At 41.7% G+C, this 24034-nt stretch overlaps 1 protein-coding gene across 8 annotated transcripts in view; it reads left to right on the forward strand.

The window, feature by feature from the left end:
- The window catches only part of PRICKLE4 (prickle planar cell polarity protein 4), a 108694-nt gene extending 87538 nt beyond the window's left edge, over positions 1-21156 (forward strand). For 5 of the 8 annotated variants that reach the window (XM_056557758.1, XM_056557760.1, XM_056557763.1 and 2 more), the window contains 3 exons: positions 5516-5722; positions 18257-18443; positions 18644-21154. In XM_056557758.1, coding sequence (XP_056413733.1) covers positions 5516-5722; positions 18257-18443; positions 18644-19215 — 966 coding nt within the window. In that variant the 3' untranslated portion in view covers positions 19216-21154. Of the gene's footprint in view, positions 1-5515; positions 5723-18256; positions 18444-18643 lie in introns of all 8 variants that reach the window. The other 3 variants (XM_056557765.1, XM_056557759.1, XM_056557766.1) reach the window with 3 other exon arrangements.
- The last annotated feature ends 2878 nt before the right edge of the window (positions 21157-24034 follow it).

Here is a 24034-nt window from a genome sequence, read left to right on the forward strand (position 1 = left end):
TATGTATAACTTTCTTTTACATTTTAATATTTTTGCACAATAAAAACTTGCCATAAAGTTATATGCCATAAAGTTAGCAAATTGATCCAAAAATCTTCTGCTTTTAAATATTTGCATTGTTTTTAAAAGCCACAATACAAACACACCACAGAGTGCATATCAGCGCCGACTTTAAATGTTTGCCTTGCCCATTCGTCAGCAGCTACACACAGTGTAGCATGTTGGAAAACTACCCTGCGGCCCAGTCTCCGAAGGTAGGGGGATCATGCTCAGCTTCAGTATGTCACAGGACATGTTGGCATTCATGGTTCTCAGAATAAACTGTAGCTCCCAGTGCCAGCAGCACTTTTGCAGCCACAGACCATGACATTCCCACCACCACGCTTGACTGTAGGCAAGACACTTGTCTTTGTACTTTGACATGGTGTCATGCATGTGGTGGCAACCAGGTTAATCAAATAAGTTTATTTTGGTGTCATCGGACCACAGGACATAGTTCCAGTAAACCATGTCCTTCTAGGACAACAGTCATGCAGGAATTCTGGTCCCCGCCGGTCGGGGACCGGACCGTGATATCTGCTGAATGATTTCCTGAGAACCCCCCCATGTCGGCGATCAATTCAGACCGGCGATGTGCGGCGATTCTGGGTCTTTCGGGTCTCCGATGACCCGGAAAATAAGGGGGTTTGGAGGTGCAACCTCCAATAGCAGATCAGGGAGGGGGGGGGGCGGTTTAAAGTTCGGTTCCCCCACTCTGCCCACCCACTGTAGTCAGGGCAGAACAGGGGAACTGTGGTGTGACCGGTGGTGGCGGGGGAGGTCCTTTGATGGCGATCCACTCCCTGGTGCAGCGTGCGGCTATCCTGCTGACTACAGAAGCCGGTGAGTTGTTACCTAGCAACACCTGGAGGGCTACAGTTTGGAGACCACTATACAGTGGTCTCTAAATGGCAGCCCTCCAGATGTTGCAAAACTACAACTCCCAGCATGCCCACACAGCAGTTTGCTGTCTGGGCATGCTGGGATTTGTAGTTTTTCAACATCTGCAGTTTGGAGATCATTGTAAGGTAGTTTCTAATCCGTGGCCCTCTAAATCTTGCAAAACTACAACTCCCAGCATGCGCGAACAACCCCCGCCATGCTGGAGGTTGTAGTTGCGTACCTCCAGCTGCTGTAGAACTACATCTCTCAGCATGCCGTTTGGCGATCGGTACATGCTGGGAGTTGTAGCTTCGCTACAGCTGGAGGCACACTAGTTGGAAAATACTGAGTTAGGTAACAGAACCGAACTGAACTGAAGGTTAATGCAATTTCTCCTGAGTACGGAAATACCCCATATGTGGGCATAAAATGCTCTGCGTACACACAACAAGGCTCAGGAGTGAGAGTGCACTATGTTCATTTGAAGCTGTCACACCCCCTCCCATAGACTTGCATTGAGGGGGCATGGCTGTGATGTCACGAGCACGGCCGAGATGTCACAAGCCTTTTGGCGCTCTGACTCTGGGACCCCCGGGATCAGACATCTTAGCCCATATCCTTTGGATAGGGAATAAGATGTCTAGGCAGAGTACCCCTTTTAAGGACCAGAGCAATTTTTGCAAATCTTAACTGTGTCACTCATTAATAACTCTGGGATGCTTTTACTTATTATTCTGATTCTGGGAATGTTTTTTCATGACTTGTATACAGTGACCCCCCGACCTACGATGGCCCCGACATACGATAATTTCAACATACGATGGCCTCTCAGAGGCCATTGCATGTTAAAGGCAGCATCACCATACGATGCTTTTGTATTCAGCTGCTGCCGGATAGCCGTTTAATGTGCCCCGTTTGCTGTGGTGATCACTCACTGTCCCTGGCTTTTCGGACCGTCCTCTTCAGGATCCCCTGCATAGCTGTCGCTCTCCTTCATCGTCATCACGTCGCTGCGCACGCCGTCCATTCATCCAATAGGAGCGGCGTGTGCAGCGACGTGATGACGGCGATGAAGAGCGACGATCCCTGGCAGCAGTGACGGTCCGGAGTGGCGGGGACACCCCGGGGACGTGGCGATAGCGATGGAGGGCAACATCCAGGGCAGCGGTGATGGTCCAGAGCGGCAGGGACAGGGGAGTATAACTTCCTATAATTATCATTGCATGGATCCCTCAACATACAATGGTTTCAACTAACGCTGGTTCATTTGGAACGAATTACCATCATATGTTGAGAGATCACTGTAATTTCTTTGTGAAAAATTCCCAAATTTCATGAAAAATTTGAAAATGTTCTATTTTTTTTTACTTTGAAGCTCTCTACTTGTAAGGAAAATGGACATGCCATATAAATTATATATTGATTCACATATGTATACTTTATATTTGCATCATAAAGTTGACATACTTTTTGAAGACATTAGAGGGCATCAAAGTTTAGCAGCAATTTCCCAATTTTTCACGAAAATTTCAAAACCAGAATTTTTTTTATTGGATTTGAGGGTCTCTATGTTAGAAATCTCCATAATTGCATTATGAAAACTGCACCCCTCAAAGTATTCAAATTGACATTCATAAAGTTTGTTTACCCTTTAGGTGTTTCACAGGAATAGCAGCAAAGTGGATAACAAAAAATCAAAATCTCCATTTTTCACACTAGCATGTTCTTGTAGCACCATTTGTTTCAGGGGTTTGTAGGGGTTTTGCTCCCTTTACCCCTTGTAAAAACAAGGGGTAAAGGGAGAAAACCCCCTACAAACTTTGTAGACCAATTTTTCTGGAGTAAGGAAATACCTCGTGTGTGGATGTAAAGTGCTTTGTGGGTTCATTAGAGGGCTCAGAAAGGAAGGAGCGACATTGGGCTTTTGCAGAGCGAATTTTGCTGAAATGGTTTTCGGGGGGCATGTCAAATTTAGGAAGCCCCCAGGGTGACACAACAGCAAACTGTCCCCCCACATGGCAACTATTTGAGAAACTACACCCCTGAAGGGATGTAACAAGGGTTATAGTGAGCCTTAACACCTTACAGGTGTTTGACGACTTTTTGTTAAATTTGGACATAAAAATAATAAAATGTTATTTAATTTTTTCACTAAAATGCTGGTGTTTCCCCAAATTTTTGATTTTCACAAGGGGTAATAGGAGAAAAAGCCCCCAAAATTTGTAACCCCACTTCTTCTGAGTATGGAAATACCCCATATGTGGACATAAAGTGCTCTGCGGGCGCACTACAAGGCTCTGAAGAGAAGGAGCAAAATTTGGCTTTTGGAGAGCGAATTTTGCTGAAATGTTTTTTTGGGGGGCATGTCGCATTTAGGAAGCCCCCAGGATGCCAGAGCTGCAAAAAAAAAAAAAAAACACATGGCACACTATTTGGTAAACTACACCCCTCAAGGAACGTAACAAGGGGTACAGTGAGCATTTACACCCCACAGGTGTTTGACGACTTTTTGTTAAAGTTGGACGTGAAAATGAAGAAAAAATGTATTTTCACGGACCGCTGTTCCAAAAATTTGTTAGATACCTGTGGGGTGTAAATGCTCACTACACCTCTCAAGGATTGTAACAAGGGGTGCAGTTTCCAAAATAGGGTCATATATGGGTGGTTTTTTTTTTTTTAGCATTGCAACTGCTGCAACAATAAGCCTTTCCAATGCAAATTTGGCCTCAAATGTACATGGTGCTCTCTCACTCCTGAGCCATATTGTCTGCCCGCAGAGCACTTTACGTCCGCATATGGGGTATTTTCGTATTTGGGAGAAATTGGGTTACAAATTTTGGGGTCTTTTTCTCCTTTTACCTCTTGTGAAAATGAAAACTAAGAGGCAACATCAGCATGTTAGTATAAAAAAAAAAACTTTTTTTACACTAACATGCTGATGTTGCCTCTTAGTTTTCATTTTCACAAGAGGTAAAAGGAGAAAAAGCCCCCCAAATTTGTAACCCAAGTTCTTCCAAGTACACAAATACCCTGTTTGCATCCTCCACCAAAAATACCCCACGGCATTGTGTCCCGAACAGGGTGCCTCCAGCTGTTGCAAAACTCAAAGCATGCCTGGCAGTCAATGGCTGTCCGGCAATGCTGGAAGTCATTTTTTTGCAACAGCAGGAGGCTCCATTTTGGAAACAGTACCGTACATGGCATTTTAAATTTTTATTGGGGGGGAGGGCGTGGTAACTGTGTAAGGGCGTGTGTATATGTAGTGTTTTACTCTTTATTTTGTGAAGTGTAGTGTAGTATTTTTATGGTACATTCACATGGGCAGGGGTTTGCAGCAAGTTTCCTGCTGGGAGTTTGAGCTGCGGGGGGGGGGGGGGGGGGTACAGTTTTGCCACAGCTGGAGACACACTGGTGGGGAAACACTAAGTAAGGCAACAGATCCTAACACAGTGTTTCCCAACCAGTGTGCCTCCAGCTGTTGTAAAACTACAACTCCTAGCATGCACGGACAGCCAAAGGGCATGCTGGGAGTTGTAGTGGTGTGCCTCCAGCTGTTGCATATCTACAACTCTCAGCATGCCCTTCGGCTGTCAGTGCATGCTAGGAGTTGTATTTTTGCAAAGGCTGGAGACATGGCCCACTGGTTGGGAAACTGTTACCTAACTCACTGTTTCCCAACCTGTGTGCCTCCAGCTTCTTTAAAACTACAACTCCCAGCATTCCCTTTGACTGTGCATACTGGGAGTTGTACTAATGCAACAGCAGGAGGCACACAGGCCTCACCTCCTGCTGTATCCCTCCACTGCCTCCGCTGCTTCCTCGGCTGCCTGCCAAGGGACCCTTGTCGCCTACCGGTACCAGTGGCTGACAAGTAAGTAATGGGTCGAGAATGGGTGTCTTGTGGACATGTACAAACTCCAGTGAGCTTTTTTAATACATTTCATCCTGAAATTCAGCAGTGTTCACAGAGCATCAGAATCCCATTAAAACAAGCTGCAAGCAAATTTTTTGTGACACGTTTATAAATCACTCATGTACAAGGGCAGCACATGCTGCACACTTCTCCTAGCCAGCTCAGATTCTGCTGATCATACCCGTTCATCTTTCTGGATAATTGCTTCTTTCATTTTTGAGAGGCCCTTTCAAAAATGAAAGACGCAACCTTCCACAGGTTTTGATAAATCTCCCTCAATATGTGCACTGGCTGACAGAAGACAATGTTTTACTATTTCCACTGTCAAACATCAGAAAGTGACCCTACTGTAAGCTATTTTCTTTTCAGAACAGATTAAAAAATATGCATGTACATGTACGGTATATGGATTTTATAGGAATGTATAGTTTTGGCCTAGGCACTTACCACATTGAGTTTAGTTTCACACTTCCATATTACGGGCCGATGCCTTGAGTTTTAAGAACTTGAGAACTTTGAGACCTTCTAAGCCATAGTATTGGCACAAAAAAAGTGCCCATAATATGCCAGTCAAAGTTGCCTGAAGTACAGTGGCAGCTGTAAAACGGAACATACTTGTTCTTGTTTTGTGTCTTAAATTCTTAATCTTTTCCTTTTGGCATATGATTTGTATTTTTTTAGTGTGGTGGCAAGATTCTTGTGGGAGACACAGCTGTCTGTACAGAAAGATTTCAAGATATGAATCTTCGCTGGCATCTTAAATGCTTTGTCTGTGAGACATGCAATCTTCCCTTGTTACAGTTCATATACTTTCTGGAAGACACCAGAATATACTGTGGACGTCATCATGCAGAACTTACTAGAGCTCGGTGTGCAACCTGTGACCAGGTAATAGAGAAACTACCACAATAGGAAAACTACTGTTAACCTGAATGTTAATTTTATTGTTTTATTAATGATTTATTGTTTACAAGGCAAAATGGCGACATTCAGGTAAATGTCTTAGTGTTTTACTGTTTACCTTTCAGGATTATTGCATTGTTCTAAAATTGTCAGACACATCTAAAAACACAATGGGGAAGATTTATGAAAACCTGTCCAGAGGAAAAGTTGCCGAGTTGCCCATAGCAACCAATCAGATCGCTTCTTTTATTTTTCAGAGGCCTTTTAACCTCTTAAGGACCCATGACGTACCGGTACGTCATGAGTCCACTCCCGTTCTATAACGCGGGGCCACGGCGTGACGCCGCATCATAGCGGGTCGGGCCCGGCCTCTAACAACGGCCGGGACTAATAGCTTTTAACCCTTTAGACATGGTGTTCAAAGTTGAACACCGCGTCTAAAGTGAAAGTAAAACCATGCCGGTTAGCTCAGGGAGCTGTTCGGTATCGCTGTGGCGAAATCGCGGCATCCCGAACAGCTGGAGGATCCCTACCTGCCTCCATGCTGTCCGATCGCCGAATGACTGCTCAATGCCTGAGATCCAGGCATGAGCAGTCAAGCGGCAGAATCATCGATCAGTGGTTTCCTATGAGAAACCACTGATCAATGTAAAAGATCAGTGTGTGCAGTGTTATAAGTCCCTATAGGAGCTATAACACTGAAAAAAAGTGGAAAAAAAAAAGTGAATAAAGATCATTTAACCCCTCCCCTAATAAAAGTTTGAATCACCCCCCTTTTCCCATTTAAAAAAAACCCAGCATAAATAAAAATAAACATATGTGGTATCACTGCGTGCGGAAATGTCCGAATTATAAAATTATATCGTTAATTTAACCGCAAGGTCAATGGCGTACACGCAAAAAAAATTCCAAAGTCCAAAATAGTGCATTTTTGGTCACTTATTTTATTCATTTTTTCATGATATAAAAAGTCATATCAATGCAACAATGGTACCGCTAAAAACTTCAGATCACGGCGCAAAAAATGAGCCCTCATACCGCCCTGTACACAGAAAAATAAAAAAGTTATAGGGGTCAGAATATGACAATTTTAAACTTATACATTTTCCTGCATGTAGTTATGATTTTTTCCAGAAGTACGACAAAATCAAACCTACATAAGTAGGGTATCATTTTAATCGTATGGACGTACAGAATAACAAGGTGTCATTTTTACCGAAAAATTTACTGCGTAGAAACGGAAGCCCCCAAAATTTACAAAATTGCGTTTTTTTTTTTCAATTTTGTCTTAAAATGATTTTTTTTTCCTGTTTTGCTGTAGATTTTGGGGTAAAATGACTGACGTCATTACAAAGTAGAATTGGTGGCACAAAAAATAAGCCATCATATGGATTTTACGTGCAAAATTGAAAGAGTTATGATTTTTTAAAGGTAAGGAGGAAAAAACAAAAATGCAAAAATGGAAAAACTCCGGGTCCTTAAGGGGTTAAAAATAAAATAAAAATAAAAAATAAATAAAAAGCATTCTGGTTGGTTACTATGGGCAGCTCGGCAGGTTTCCCTCTGAACAGGTTTTGATAAATCTCCCCTAATGAGGAGAATAGAAAGGATTTACTAAAACAGTTAAAAGGCTGTTAAATAAATCTGGTGCATCTGCAGCCTATCTATTTGAAGTTTAGATCAACTATAAGTTGGTTAATTTATGCCAGATTTGTACACGCACATAAGAGAAATCTGACACATTTGCAATGGTAAATCTGTCCTCAATGTTTTAAAAATGGTACAAGAAAAAAAAGTGTAGTAGTTTTCCATAGCAATCAGATTCCAGCTCTGTTTACAATGCAACCTGTTATTCAATGCAACTACTTCACTTTTCAGTTTTGGTTAATCTCCTTTATGTCTAGAAATATGACTAGAGGCATTACTACTCTGCTGGGCATTCACTCCCATTCTACACAAAAAGAAAACTCTATGAACAATAAAGAAGAAGAAAAAATAAAAATAAAAAATGAACCAAAGTCATACAAATTGGCATCCTGGTGTGGCATGCATTTTGCCTTGTTACATCAATAATAATTGCAATATAATAATAATAATAATAATAAAACTTAAAGCAAATCAGTCATCAGTGTCACCCGCACTAACCTATTGGTACAGACTGGTAGTGCTGGTGACCCTAATAATAATGATACTTTTGTTTTCCCGTATGCCCATTATCCTCCTTATTCAGGCCGCAGGCTTGGTGCATTGATAGCGTTCTAGAGCACAATTATGTCACTAATGCAGCTTCCTCACTCAGCACAGCTGCAAATAGGCCTGGGAAAGCAGCATTGACGTCAGTGTGCTCCTCGGGTGCCATCCATGCACCAAGCCTGCCGCCCAAATAAGAAGTATAACGGGCGAATGGAGCTGTGAATCAGGCATAGGTAAGTATCATTATCATCAGTGTCATCTGCACTACCTGCCTTTATCAACAGGTTAGTGCTGGGGACATTAACAACAAATTACCTTTAAATCTGCATATAAACTTCTTTCTCAATTTGAAGATGTCAGATCCCACAAAAAAGAAAAAAAATATATGTTAGGCTGGGTTCACACCACGTTTTCTTAAATACGGTTCCCGTATACGGTTTGGAGGAGAGGGGCGGGGCTTAATCGCGGCGCCCGCACTCAGCCGTATTCGGGAACCGTATTTAATGCAAGTCTATGAGCCGTCCGGAGTGAACCGCAGCCTCCGGTCGGCTTAGTTTTCGGCCGTATGCGGTTTCCCGACCGCAGGCAAAAACGTTGTCGACCACGTTTTTGCCTGCGGTCGGGAAACCGCATACGGCCGAAAACTAAGCCGACCGAAGGCTGCGGTTCACTCCGGTCGGCTCATAGACTTGCATTAAATACGGTTCCCGAATACGGCTGAGTGCGGGCGCCGCGATTAAGCCCCGCCCCTCCCTTCCAAACCGTATACGGGAACCGTATTTAAGAAAACGTGGTGTGAACCCAGCCTTACTCAGTACCTAATCCTGACACGGGAACATCTAATTTTTATGCCTCTATCACCTCTATTTATTATTTAAAAAAATACCTCTTTTCATTAGCTCACAGTGTTAGAAATCCTCTCAGGGGAAGGGGGTGTGTCCCTCCCTTGTGGTGGTGGGAGGGGGGCGTGTCCCTCCCTTGTGGTGGTGGAAGGTGATTGGTATGTCTGCACATGCAGCCTGGTCCATGAGTCATCTTTTGTCTATGACTCATGGACAAGCATAATGCTGCAGGACTGGTTAGTGTACCAGTAGGTAAGCTGCCATAACCTGATGTCCTTCTTGGGCACTGAGCACTCTGGCCACCTTTATGCTATGCAGGCACCAAAAGAAAACCATGGCCTGACCTAGGTGAAGTGCTAAAATTATCTGATGAAATTACCTCACTTGTGAATGGGTTGGATATGATAAAGTATCGAAAATGATGTATTGGTAGCAGGGGAAATGGCAAGTGTAAGCATCTGGGCAACTTTGACAAGGGTGAAATTGAGATGGTTAGAGGACTAGGTCAGAGCATTTGTGGGGTGTTACTGTGGATAGTGGCTTTCAAAAGCAGTTCAATTAAATACAATCAATAAACCCATGACAGGGTTATAAACATCCAAGATTTATTGCTGCACATGGGAATTGAAGTCTAACTTCTCTGGTACAATTGTAGCCAAATTGCTGAAATGACAAAAAGGTGTTTGAAAACACATTGGTAGAGATTTATGAAAACCTGTTTAGAGGAAAAGTTGCTTAGTTGCCCATTCAGATTGCTTGTTTTATTTTGAAAAGGCCTCTGAAAAATGAAAAAAGCAATTTGATTGGTTGCTATGGGCAAATCAGCAACTCTTCCTCTGGACAGGTTTTGATAAATCTCCCCCACAGTACATTGCAACAGTGACCTGATAAGAAGAACTACATTTTATTTTAAATAAGGGGGACTCTATTATTAGGGGGACAGACAGGACGATATGTCACACAGACCGTTGAACAGTGTGTTGTCTTCCTGGTGCATGAGTTCGGCACATCACGGACTGGGTGAACAGATTACTGGGAGGGGCTGGTGAAGACCCAGCGGTCATGGTGCACATTGGCAACAATGACACAGTAAGAGGTAGGTGCAGTGTCCTTAGGGTTCAGGGTGTTAGGCAGCAAGCTTTAAGGGGTACTCCGGTCCTAATACATCTGATCCCCTTTCCAAAGGATAGGAGATAATATGTCTGATCACAAGGGCCGCCGCTCGGGAGCCCCACAATCTGTCATTCAGCACCCACCTTTGCGAGCTCTCTGCAGCGCTGGAGGCTCATGGGGCCGGAGCGTGATGACCATGGGGCCGGAGTATCGTAACGTCACGACTCCGCCCCTGTGTGACATCAAGCTCCATCCCCTCAATGCAAGTATATGGGAGGGGGCTTGAGGCCTTGATACTGGAGGAACACATTGATATAGGTGATGTCACTGAGACATGGCTGGGCTGTCAATCTTCAGGGGTTCACACTGTTTGGCAAGGATAGGGTGAACAGGTAAGGTGGTGGAGTCTGTCTGTATGTTACAAGCGGTATGAAAGTCAGTGTGAACAATGCCATAGCGTATAATGATTCTAAGGATGTGGAATCCCTCTGGGTAGATTTACAAAAGGAGGGCAACACTGAAAATAAATTTTTTTGTGAAATCTATAGACCCCCCCCCCCCCCCCCCAACACCACTGAGGAGATAGGTCAGCTGCATACACAAATACACTGGTAATAATGGGAGATTTTAACTATCCAGATCTAGATTGGGGTCGGGGGCCGGCTAAAACTATAAAGGGGCGACAATTCCTAAATTTATTGCAGGATAATTTTATGGCCCAGTTTGTGGAGGACCCAACAAGAAGTGATGATCTGGTAATTTCTAACAATGCAGGGTTGGTTGGAAATGTAACTGTTCATGAAAACCTTGGTAATAGCGACCACAATATATTTACTTTTGGCTTAAAATGTAGAAAACAAATGCAGGTTGGGATGGCAAAAACATATAATTAAGGCAAATATCCCTGGGCTAAGAGCTGCACTACAGGACATAGACTTGGAGGAACTGTTGTCAAATACTGGTACGGATGATAAATGGGAAATTTTCAAATCAACTCTGAATAACTATACAGCTAAATTTATTCCTATGGAAAACAAGTATAAACGATTAAAACTTAAAGGACAACTGCAGCGGTATGACACTTATCCCCCTATCCACAGGATAGGGGATAAGTGTTTGATTGCGGGGGGGCCGCTGGGACCCCCTGTGATCTCCTGTATGGGGCGCCGCCATTAGCGCTCATGGTGAGCGCTAAGGCGCGTAGCGTCAACCTAGAGGTCGACGGTGATGCCCCGTCTCCTCCCCGTCCCCCATACAGTTCTATGGGGGAGGCGGGGAGGCACGAACGCTGCCTCCACGCCTCTCCCATAGAGATGTATGGAGGAGGCATGTCGGCTGCAACGTCATGCTGCGGCCAGCACGCCCCCTGCACGGGACAGCCGCAGCCCCGTACAGGAGATCACAGGGGGTCCCAGCGGTTGGACCCCCCGCGATCAAACACTTATCCCCTATCCTGTGGATAGGGGATAAGTGTTAATCACATTGCAGATGTCCTTTAATCCTACACGGCTGACAGCTGATGTTAAAAGAGCAATAAATAACAAAAAACATTCCATTTTAAAGATACAAATCTGAGAAAAGAAAAACAAATCCCAATTTTTTTTTTAGATATATAAATGCAAAAAAAAAAAAAAAACAATGACACAGCTAGTAGGACAATGGGGAGGTGGTCACTGGTGGTCTAGAGAAGTCAGAGCTACTGAATGGGTTCTTTAGTTCTGTATATACGAAGGAAGAGGGAGGAGCTGACGCAGCCGGTCAGTGCTGGAAACACATAATGTAATGTACTAAACTGGCTTAATGTACAGGGTGGGCCATTTATAAATGGGAATGGTTGGTGATATTAACTTCCTGTTTGTGGCACATTAGTATATGTGAGGGGGGAAACTTTTCAAGATGGGTGGTGACCATGGCGGCCATTTTGAAGTCGGACATTTTAAATCCAACTTTTGTATTTTCAATAGGAAGAGGGTCATGTGACATCACTTATTGGGAATTTCACAAGAAAAACAAGGATGTGCTTGGTTTTAACGTAACTTTATTCTTTCATGAGTTATTTACAAGTTTCTGACCACTTATAAAATGTGTTCAATATGCTGCCCATTGTGTTGGATTGTCAATGCAACCCTCTTCTCCCACTCTTCACACACTGATAGCAACACCGCAGGAAAAATGCTAGCACAGGCTTCAGTATCCGTAGTTTCAGGTGCTGCCCATTGTGTTGGATTGTCAATGCAACCCTCTTCTCCCACTCTTCACACACTGATAGCAACACCGCAGGAGAAATGCTAGAACAGGCTTCCTGTATCCCTAGTTTCACGTCCGGCACATCTCGTATCTTCACAGCATAGACAATTGTCTTCAGATGACCCCAAAGATAAAAGTCTAAGGGGGTCTGATCGGGAGACCTTGGGGGCCATTCAACTGGCCCACGACGACCAAGCCACTTTCCAGGAAACTGTTCATCTAGGAATGCTCGGACCTGACACCCATAATGTGGTGGTGCACCATCTTGCTGGAAAAACTCAGGGAACGTGCCAGCTTCAGTGCATAAAGAGAGAAACACATCATCATGTAGCAATTTTGCATATCCAGTGGCCTTGAGGTTTCCATTGATGAAGAATGGCCCCACTATCTTTGTACCCCATATACCACACCATACCATCAATTTTTGTGTTCCAGTCTTGGAGGGATCTATCCAATGTGGGTTAGTGTCAGACCAATAGTGGTGGTTTTGTTGGTTAACTTCACCATTTACATAACATCACAGAACAAAATCTTCTGCGTAAAGTGAGGGTCCTGTTCCAATTTTTGTTTTGCCCATTCTGCAGCACCTGAAACTACGGCTACTGGAAGCCTGTGCTAGCATTTCTCCTGCAGTGTTGCTATCAGTGTATGAAGAGTGGGAGAAGAGGGTTGCATTGACAATCCAACACAATGGGCAGCACATTGAACACATTTTATAAGTGGTCAGAAACTTGTCAATAACTCATGAAATGATAAAGTTACGTTAAAACCAAGCACATCATTGTTTTTTTTTTGTGAAATTCCCAATAAGTTTGATGTGTCACATGACCCTCTTCCTATTGAAAAAACTAAAGTTGGATAAAAAAATGGCCGACTTCAAAATGGCCATCATGGCCACCACCCATCTTGAAAAGTTTCCCCCCTCACATATACTAATGTGCCACAAACAGGAAGTTAATATCACCAACCATTCCCATTTTATTAAGGTGTATGCATATAAATGGCCCACCCTGTAAATATGGTCCAAGGTAAATTAAGTAAAGTAAATGTAAGCAATTCTCCAGGACCGGATGGATTACACTCAATAGTTCATAGAGAACGAAGTTCAGTAATATATGTACCCTTGTTCATGATATTTAGAGATTCACTGGTGTCTGGTATTGTGCCGAGGGACTGGCGCAAGGCGAATGAGGTACCAATCTTCAAAAAGGGCTCTAGGTCTTCCCCAGGCAATTATAGACCGGTAAGTCTAACGTGCATAGTGGGAAAATTGTTCGAAGGACTCATAAGGGACTACATACAGTTATACTTAGGGGACAATAGTATTATAAGTGATAGCCAGCATGGGTTTACTAAGGATAGAAGTTGTCAAACCCACTTAATTTGCTTTTATGAAGATGCAAGTAAAAGCCTTGGCAGAGGGTTGGCAGTGAATATAGGGGGAGATTTATCAATACCTGTGCAGAGGAAAAGTTGCCCAGTTGCCCATATCAACCAATCAGCTCGCTTCTTTCATTTTTAACAAGGCCTCTGCAAAATGAAAGAAGCAATCTGATTGGTTGCTATGGGCAGCTGGGCAACTTTTCCTTTGCACAGGTTTTGATAAATCTCCGCCATTGTGTTTTTGGATTTTGCTAAATCATTTGATACTGTCCCTCATAGACGTCTGATAGGAAAGTCAAGGTCTTTCGGTCACTGGTAGAGAAGGATCTGGGTGTACTTGTTAATCATAGACTACAGACTAGCATGCAATGTCAGGCAGCTGCTTCTAAGGCCAGCAGGATATTGTCATGTATCAGAAGAGGCCTAGACTCAAGGGACAAGGACATAATACTACCCCATTATAAAGCATTGGTGCGGTCTCACCTGGAATATGCTGTTCAGTTTTGGGCACTAGTTCATAAAAGGGACGTTGTGGAGCTGGAGAGGGTGCAGAGACACGTGACTAAACTAATAAAGGGCATGGAACATCTTAGCTACAGTATAAGAAAAGATAAAAAAGATTACATTTTTTAGTCTTTGGAAGAGACCTTTAAGGGGGGATATGATCAATGTATATAAGTATATAAATGGCCCATACAAAAAAATATGGGGAAAAACTGTTCCAGGTCCCCCTCAAAGGACTGGAGAAGAAAAGGACTCTCCGTCTGGAGAAGAAAAGATTAGAGTCTCAAGGGACGACACACCTTTGTTCGATAAATTCATAGTTCTTATGGTAAAGGTCTACTTCAGGAACTGGTTATGATGACTGTTCTGCCGGAACCCATAGGATTAATGATTTCGAGCCCTGTTGTTTGTTTTGGTTGCTGGGATGACGCCTCTGTGCCCCTTGGTGTGGTTAAGCTTGCTGAGCCAATTAGAGTCCTCCTGGTTGCAGCTCAGGCATATATAAGGAGGCCCTTTCCAGTCATTCTCTGCTTGTGATAGTTTTTAGTAACTTACCTAGCTATCTCTGTGCTCATTCAGTTTATTCTGCTTTTGTGACTTTTTGACTGTCCCTCACTTATTTAGGAAATTACTGTCACCATTGTTACGGACCTCTAGGGCAGGTACCTAAGTAGGCAGGGACAGGGGAGTTGGCGAGAATAGTGTGCACTCCTTCCCTGCCCAGACGTGACATTATCACACGCCATGGTTAGGTGGCATGCTTATAGTGGATTTTAATCTGTGTTAGTATGGTTTTAGGATTTGTATATCCTTCCTGCTATGTGTCACACTGTGTTTGGCATCCCTGTTACCTGTCCATGGGGACTCAGAGGGTATTATTATTCCTGCATCTGCTGGAGGTGTTCTATAGGTTTGCGATTCCTGTCTTGTGTTCAGTGTGAACAGTGTTCTATAATTATATTTTGTTGTATCTGTTTTATGAGTTATAACTTGGCATCCCTGTTACTTGTCCTCAGTGTCTACTGGAGGTGTTCGGTGGGATTGCGAGTATTCCTGTTTAACGATAGATCCCGTTTACCTGTCCCCAGGTAAAGGTATTGTTATTGCTGTGTCTACCGGAGGTTTTGCTAGGGGATTCAGCTTACTCCTGTTTTGTCTCTGGAGTATGTTCAGACTCATCCGTTTTCCTATCTGGTGTTTTGAACTCCAAAGATCTGAAATCAAGAAATAATAAATATTTAGAGTTCTGTTCATGTCCGCTGATATAGTGTCCTCTGTACTAACTCTCTGATCTGTGTCCTCTGAACTTTATACTATAGAGTTCTATGTTCTTGTTATGTTTCTGGTTTGTGACCCACTATTTATTAGTATGTGTTTTTATTAGGCCTCTGCACTTTAGATCAGAAAGGGACTTGCGCCCAGTTGTCGATCCACCGGTTAGGGTGGATGGGCAAGTAGGCAGGTAGAGCGGTTTTAGGGTCAGTTTAGGGCTCACTCTCCGTCCCCCTGGTCGGTCCCTGACACTGGTCTTAGCAGGAACAGTTGAAAGCTTCAAAACAGGGTTAGATACGTTACTAGAACAATATACATTAATGCTTATGCAGAAATATAAATTCACATCCCTTCATCCAACCATACTCCTTCCCTTCAATTCCTTGGTTGAATTTGATGGATGGATGTTTTTTTTTTCAACCATACTATGTAACTATACAGTATAAAGTGAGACATGGCTGTATGCGAGCTATGACTGGGCAGTTAATCTACAGGGATACATTCTGTACAGGAATGAGTGTATGTAAGAAAGAGGGAGGGGTTTGTTTATATGTAAAATCCTGTCTTAGGCCCATTCTGTGTGAGGACAAAGGTGAGCAAAATGATCATGCGGAGTCTCTTTGGGTGGAAATAAGGGGAGGGGGTAAGAATAATAAACAACTGATAGGTGTTTGTTATAAGTCGCCAAGTATAATGGTGGCAGCAGAAAAGCTATTAACCCCTTAACGACGCAGGACGTAAATGTACGTCCTGGTGATGTGGTACTTAATGCACCAGGACGTACATTTACGTCCTGAGCATAACCGCGGGCATCGGAGCGATGCCGGCATCATGCGCAGCAGGTCGCGGCTGTGGATTGCAGCCAGGGACCCGCCGGTAATGGCGGACACCCGCGATCCCGCAGATGTCCGCCATTAACCCCTCAGATGCCGTGATCAATACAGATCACGGCATCTGCAGCATCGCGGTCACTTAACAGGATGATCGGATCGCCCGCAGCGTTGCCGCGGCGATCCGATCATCCTGCACGGCAGACGAAGGTCCCCTCACCTGCCTCCACTGTCTTCCGGGAGTCTTCTGCTCTGATCGGCCTTCCTGCAGACCAGAGCAGAAGATGACCGATAACCCTGATCAGTGCTATGTTCTATACATAGCACTGAACAGGATTAGCAATCGAATGGTTGCTATAAATAGTCCCCTATGGGGACTATAAGAGTGTAAAAATAAAAAGTAAAAAAGTAAAAAAAATGTGAAAAACACCCTCCCCAATAAAAACGTAAATTGTCCCATTTTCCCTATTTTACCCCCAAAAAGTGTAAATTTTTTTATTTTATATACATATTTGGTATCGCCACATGCGTAAATATACCTATTATTAAAATAAAATGTAAACGATCCCGTACGGTGAACGGCGTGAACGTAAAAAAAAAAAAAAGTCCAAAATAGCTGCTTTTTTTTAAACTTTTTTTATAAAAAATGTAATAAAAGTTTTGTATAAGCAAATATGGTATTTATAAAAAAGTACAGATCACGGCGCAAAAAATTAGCCCTCATACCACAGTTTAGAAGAGGTTTGCTATGGGAATTTGCTTCTAAACTGGGCGGTTCCCGAGACTTGTGTCATCAGAGAGCACTTAGACAGAAAAGAACAACCTTAACTTCAGAAGCTCATAAGTACTGAAAGGATTAAGATTTTTTAATAGAAGTCATTTACAAATCTGTTTAACTTTCTGGAGCCACTTGATATGTAAAAAAATGTTTTACTGGAATACCCCTTTAAGCACCAAACCTATACAGAACTTTATTCCTAATATTTAAAGATTCTATAATGACAGGAATTGTTCTACTGGACTAGAGAATAGCAAATATGGTGCCAAAATTAAAAAACGGATCAAAAAGGGATCCTGGACACTATAGGACTGTAAATTTAACATCTGTTGTGGGTAAGATTTTTAACAGAAGGAATAATCTCCTAACACAGACTAATCTGATCAGCTTCTATAAAGTCAGTTATAGATTGGATCAGGGTGAAGTTGTAGATGCTGTATATCTGAACATTTCTAAGGTATTTCATACCATGCCACACAAAAGGTTAGTACATAAAATGAGGATGCTGGGACTAGGGAAGAATATATGTAAATTATTTGGCAACTGGCTCTGCATTGGTGACAGTTACAAGTGGGGTACCACAGAGGTCAATACTGGGTCCACTTATTTTCAATATGTTTATAAATAACCTTGTAAAGGGATTACAGAGTATAATTTCAATATTTCAATATTTGCAGATTACACTAAATTGGGTAAGGTGATCACCACAGAAGAGGATAACATAATATTGCAGAGGGATCTGGGGATACTGGAGGCTTGGGCATAGAGATGGCAAATTCAATTTAATGTGGGTAAATGTAAGGTTATGCACTTGGGCCATAAGAACAATTTACAATTATGTGCTAAATAATAAGACATTAGATAAATCTTCTCCAGAAAAGGACTTCAGGGTACTGGTGGACAGTAAGCTTAAAGGGGTACTCCGCTCCTAGACATGTTATTCCCTAAACAAAAGGATAGGGGATAACACGTCTGATCGCAGGGGGCCCGGCCGTTGGGACCCCCTGCCAGCGCTGCGGTCACTGACGCCTGGGGCTGGGCAGTTAGAGCTGGGCAGTATGACCAAAAATGTGTATCACAGGATTTTTATAAATTATGGCGGTTCCACAGTATTGAACGGTATCCCCCCCCCCCCATCATGTGACCCGTGGGCACTGCCTTGTGTATGAGACAGTTAAACGCTTGACAAGTAAGGATTCATATCCAAACATGACAGCGGTTCTTGTGCAGTATAAAGTTTTTACCTGTCTGACATGCGGATCATTGTGCTGTACAACTTCCTTAAATATCTTAAAGTGTTATGTTTATAGAAAATGTATGTCTGTAATTGCAGGTTTATTTTTTTTCCTTGTTGTAGCTGATTATGTCAGAAAGATGTACCATAGCTGAAGGACTCTGCTGGCATGTGGAACACTTCTGTTGCTGGGAGTGTGAGATGGTGTTAGGTGGAAGTCAATATGTTATGAAAGGTGGAAGGCCGTTCTGCAGTGGCTGTTTTCAGCGTCTTCATGCTGAGAATTGTGAGGCTTGTGGTGAGCCTATCGGTGAGTTTTTATGTAAAAGCCAAATTATCATTATAAAGCATTTAATTAATGATGGTAGTGTTTACGCTTACTATATGGCAAGTAGTCTATATCTGCCCTAAAAGCAGTTGTATTACTTCATGTTTGCTTTACTTAGAACTAGACAATATAAATTGAAGAAGTACTGTATATATGTTTATAATGATATCATTTTTTTACAGACCCTGATGGAGAACTTGTAACATTAAAAGGGCAATACTGGCATACACTGCCCTCCTGTTTCTGCTGTTCTTATTGCAGGACACCTCTTCATAGGTCAGAATTTATGATTGATGGTGACAATCTTTATTGCTCCCCGCACTGTTTGTCATCAGATCCTAGGATGCACTGTCCATCCAATTACCAAAGCAATATGATTAGAGCTTCAGCTGCAAAGTGCAGCCCTCGCATATACTGCTCTACCTGGACTAACACACTGATGAAATCAAACACTAAACAATTAAAGCCCTCTCTCCGTGAAACATATTCTGCAACAGGGTGTCAAGAAGTGCTTCCAAGACTATTTATTGGTACAGGGATGGGGCCAAGTAAATCCTGGCATCCAGAACACAGCCAGATCATGGAAGCTGAAGAGGACTCCTCATGTTCATCATCGGACTCTGAGCCAGAAGGTTTTTTCCTTGGCAGGCCTATTCCAAATTACTTGTTCAATAGGAGAACAAACTCACCAGTCCATGGAAAGAGCAAGTCTATAAAAAGTCTTCACAGAGGAAAGAGCTGCAAGGTGTCATAATTTTCCTCTGTTCAGAAATGTTTTAAATCTGTCGCTTTAAAAAAAAACTTAAAAAAAACTTTTGACATGCCCTAGAGACATGTCAAAAGGTTTAATCAGTCGGGGGCTAAGTGTTCAGATTCTGACCAATTGATGGATAGAGCTAGAAGAAAAGCGTGGCTGACAGAGACAAGCCCATAGACTTACATTGTAAGCTTGACTTGCTTAGCACTTCTTCTGGGTTGTTCTAGCAATCGGTCAAGGTCCAGGCACTCAGACCCTGAGGGGGCCAAAACTTTTGGCATGTCTCTATATGTCAAGTTTTTTTTAAAGTAACAGTGCCCCTACAAATATTTCTTGTAAAAAATATATTCTGCAGCTGTAAGCAACTACTTTATTCTATAGTTAAACATCAACGGAAACTTATGCCCAAGTGTGTAGAAAGCAATAATTTCAATGCCCTATGATCATCATCTTTGCATTTGGCAAGGTGAAGGCTTTACTTCACTGTTAAGGAAAAACTTCATAATTGTTTTGTAGATTGTTATGGGTTATAATTGTAGTAGAATAAAGTCTTAATTTTTTTGTAAGCTGTAAAAATGTATAAAACATTTCAATTAATTTGGCAAAGGTATGTGCGTGGCCCCTAAGTCACTATAGTTCTGTATTATGGGCATTATGAAATGGAACACACCACAATAGTTTTTTTTCACATGTTAAAAGTACTAGAAAGCTATTGAATCCCTTTCACTGATCCACACTTTGGCCCTAATTTACTATTCTAAACCCGACTTGTTTTGTCAGGTTTTTTTGTCGCATCTTTGTCTGCGACATGTCGCAGACATCGTGCGCCAGTCTGCGACACGATGCAACATTTTTTCCCGACGGACCCGATGTGGATTCTCCCAAACCCGAAAAAGGGTCGTAACCCGACATTTCTGAGCTTTCCCACGTATTTATAAAGCTTTCCAACCCGAATTTGTTCAATTGTTGTGGATTTTTTCCCAACAACTCAGAAGAGTTGGAAACCAAGCCAAAAAGACGCACATGCGACAAACAGCATGCGACATAATAATAAATACCAGGGGAAAAAAGCAGTCGGGTAAGAAAGCAACATAGACTTACAACTCGATTTTCTAAGTAAATGAGGACCATTGTAGATCCGTGTGTGTTCTGGCCATGTGTATTATTTTGTTCTTATGTAAATAAGGTTTGTTTCACTGTATAATGAAAAGTTCTGCATTATTCTAATATACTTTGTTTTAATACCTCAAAGCAAAATATTAGTCATGTGAAATATTCAGAAACAATAATGCTACTATTTAGTAACATAAATCAAGGATCAAAATCCCAAAAAAAATTTGAAATATAAAAAAATAATAGTTTAATTGGTATATGGACAAAGTGAAAACCCTTGAAATGAACATATACTGTATTTCACTGTGTTTTCTTTAAAGTATTATCATAATCCACCTGTTTAGCACCTCGGTTATAGTCTATTGTAGACACATTTAATATACTACAGTCACATAGATATGTGGTAAAGCCTGCACAGCATTATTAGCATAATTATCTAAGTTATTACTGGACAAAGATATGGTTTGGTAATTGCCAGCGGAGCCTTAGTGAGCAGAGAGGGGACCCTCAAAACTGTCCATGCACACTCAAGTGGCAGTGGAGGTGGTTTATACTGTTATTAAATGTGGTAAGAACATAACTAGATTTTACTTCCATCACATGTTCCAGCAGAGACTCCATTAGATATTGGCTGGTATACTACAAGCCCTTTTATGAAAATACATTAATGATTGAATGATTAAAGTTATGTATTAAACATATAACTGACTTAAAATGTATAAATATTAATAAAGTCCTAATAAAAAAAGTTATTGCAAACTCATCTTTTACTCTATAGATTGTTACTGGAAAAATTAGAGTTGTATGTGTTAATGTGAAGAAAATAAAGAACCAAATCTTTAATAGCTTGCAGTAACAGCTTTCCCGGAAACAGACAAAATAGACTGGCGATTTTTGTTTTTGGTAATCCTCCACCCAACAGTTTGATGCAGCCACAATATTCCTTGTTCAGACAAACATCCAGCTTTCCACGCTCAAACACACATGAAAACATGTTTGTGTTGCACAGTCAACTGGTTGTTATTCTTTTTGCTGGTAAGGGAGCTTTTTCTGTTGCGGAAACACACGCATTTACATGCTTGAACTATAGAGGAGATTATTTAACCAATGATATTTGAATCAACTAAATCAATTCTTTTCAAAGGACAGGTATATTTTTACAATCATGTTAGTCTAATAAATACTGTAGACAAAATACAGCTTGACAAAAACCAAAAAAATGGCTCATGAAACTCACTATGAAGTTCAACTATTTTGTACAACTGTATTGACATAACTTAAGCCAGAATGTCACTGGCCACATCAATCCACTCAACTGAGTCAATTACTGCAAGAGTAATGATGTGAAAAAAATGTACAAGCACTATTCATAGCTCAGTCATATCTTTCCAGCAAATGGTAGTAAAAACAGATTATAAATGTGAAACAAAAATTCTAGTAGCACCAGTTTAACCCCTTAAGGACTCAGCCCATTTGGACCTTAAGGACACAAATTTATTTTTACGTTTTCTTTTTTTCCTCCTCCCCTTCAAAAAATCATAACTCTTATATTTTCATCCACAGACTAGTATGAGGGCTTGTTTTTTGCACGACCAGTTGTCCGTTGTAATGCCATCACTCACTTTACCATAAAATGTATGGCGAAACCAAAAAAATACTATTTGTGTGGGGAAATTAAAAAGAAAACCGCAATTTTGCAAATTTTGGAAGGTTTTGTTTTCACGCCGTACAATTTATGGTAAAAATGACATGTGTTCTTTTATTCTCTGGGTCAATACGATTAAAATGATACCCATGATTATACACTTTTCTATTACTGTTGCGCTTAAAAAAAATTGCAAACTTTTTAACCAAATTAGTAAGTTTAAAATCCCCCTATTTTGAAGACCTATAACTTTTTCATTTTTCCGTATAAGCGGTGGTATGAGGGCTCATTTTTTGCGCCGTGATCTGTACTTTTTTTATTAATACCATATTTGCTTATACAAAACTTTTATTACATTTTTTATTAATTGTTTTTGGAATAAAATGTTATAAAAAAGCAGCTATTTTAGACTTTTTTTTTTACGTTCTCGCTGTTCACCGTACAGGATCATTTACATTTTATTTTAATAGTTTGGATATTTACGCACGCGGTAATACCAAATATGTATATAAAATAATTTTTTTACACTTTTTGGGGTTAAAATAGGGAAAATGGGGCAATTTACGTTTTTATTGGGGAGGTGGTTTTTCACTTTTTTTTTACACTTTAATAGGGGACTATTTAAAGCAATCACTCGATTGCTAATCCTGTTCATTGCTATGTATAGGACATAGCACTGATCAGGGTTATCGGTCATCTTCTGCTCTGGTCTGCGGGAAGGCAGATCAGAGCAGAAGACTACCGGAAGACAGCGGAGGCAGGTGAGGGGACCTCCGGCTGCCGTGCTGGATGATCGGATCGCCGCGGCATCCGATCATCCTGTTAAGTGACCGCGATGCCGTGATCGGTATTGATCACGGTATCTGAGGGGTTAATGGCGGACATCAGAGGGATCGCGGGTGTCCGCCATTACCGGCGGGTCTCTGGCTGCGATCCACAGCCGGGACCTGCCGCGCATGATGCCGGCATCGCTCCAATGCCCGCGGTTATGCTCAGGACGTAAATGTACATCCTGGTGCGTTAAGTACCACGTCACCAGGACGTACATTTATGTCCTGCGTCGTTAAAGGGGTTAATCTGCAAATTTTTATTCAGTTATACTGTATTTTCCGGCGTATAAAGATGACTTGGCGTATAAGTCGACCCCCAACTTTTACAGTTAAAATAGAGAGTTTGGGATATACTCGCCATATAAGACTACCCCTCTACCGTGATGTACAGTACCTTATCATTGTTCCCCCACACTATGGGGGATATTTATCAATGTATTCCTTTTTTTAGTAATTTTTTTCTTACAATTTTTTTGCTTATGGCTAGGTTTCCACTTGGTTTTTTTTCTGGCAGTTTTTGGAAAACTGCCACTGCAGTTTTTGAACCAAATTCAGAAGTGGATCCATAAGGGAGGAGAAATGTAAGTCCTTCCTTTATATGTCCTATTCCTTTTGAATACATTTCTGGCTTTGGTTCAAAAACTGAAGTGGCAGTTTTCCAAAAACTGCCAGAAAAAAAACCAAGTGGAAACCTAGCCTTAGTGCGACTTATTTATCAACTGCTTTCAGCCTGTTGATACATTTCTTTCACATAAGCAATTTTTATTTTATTTAATTTTTTGCTTTGGTAGTGGCTTTTTCTGCTCCATGTTTTAGCTGGAGTAAATTTGGTAAGTTTTTTCATGCCATGCGACTTTTTTGTGACTTTCGCACTTGATAAATCTCTGACCACTGCAAGTCAAAAATCACTTTTTGCTTTGGTAAGCAAGATTTATTTTTTCTTTGCAACAAAATTTAAGCAAAAAAAAAAAAAATCTACTAAATGCTTTGATAAATCTCCCCCTAGGTTGTCAGCATAGTTTCCCCACATTAGGTTGGCGGTATACTTCCCCCCCACATTAGGTTGGCAGTATAGTTCCCCACACATTAGGTTGGCAGTACAGTTCCCCCCACATTAGGTTGTAGTTCCCCCACATTAGGTAGGCAGTGTGCCCCCACAGACATACAGCCTTCAGCCATATACAGTGTATGGCTGGAGGCTGTATGCCTGTGTACTGCCCCACCTTAG

Source organism: Hyla sarda, chromosome 2 (genome assembly GCF_029499605.1).
Source record: "Hyla sarda isolate aHylSar1 chromosome 2, aHylSar1.hap1, whole genome shotgun sequence".
Classification (NCBI taxonomy): domain Eukaryota; kingdom Metazoa; phylum Chordata; class Amphibia; order Anura; family Hylidae; genus Hyla; species Hyla sarda.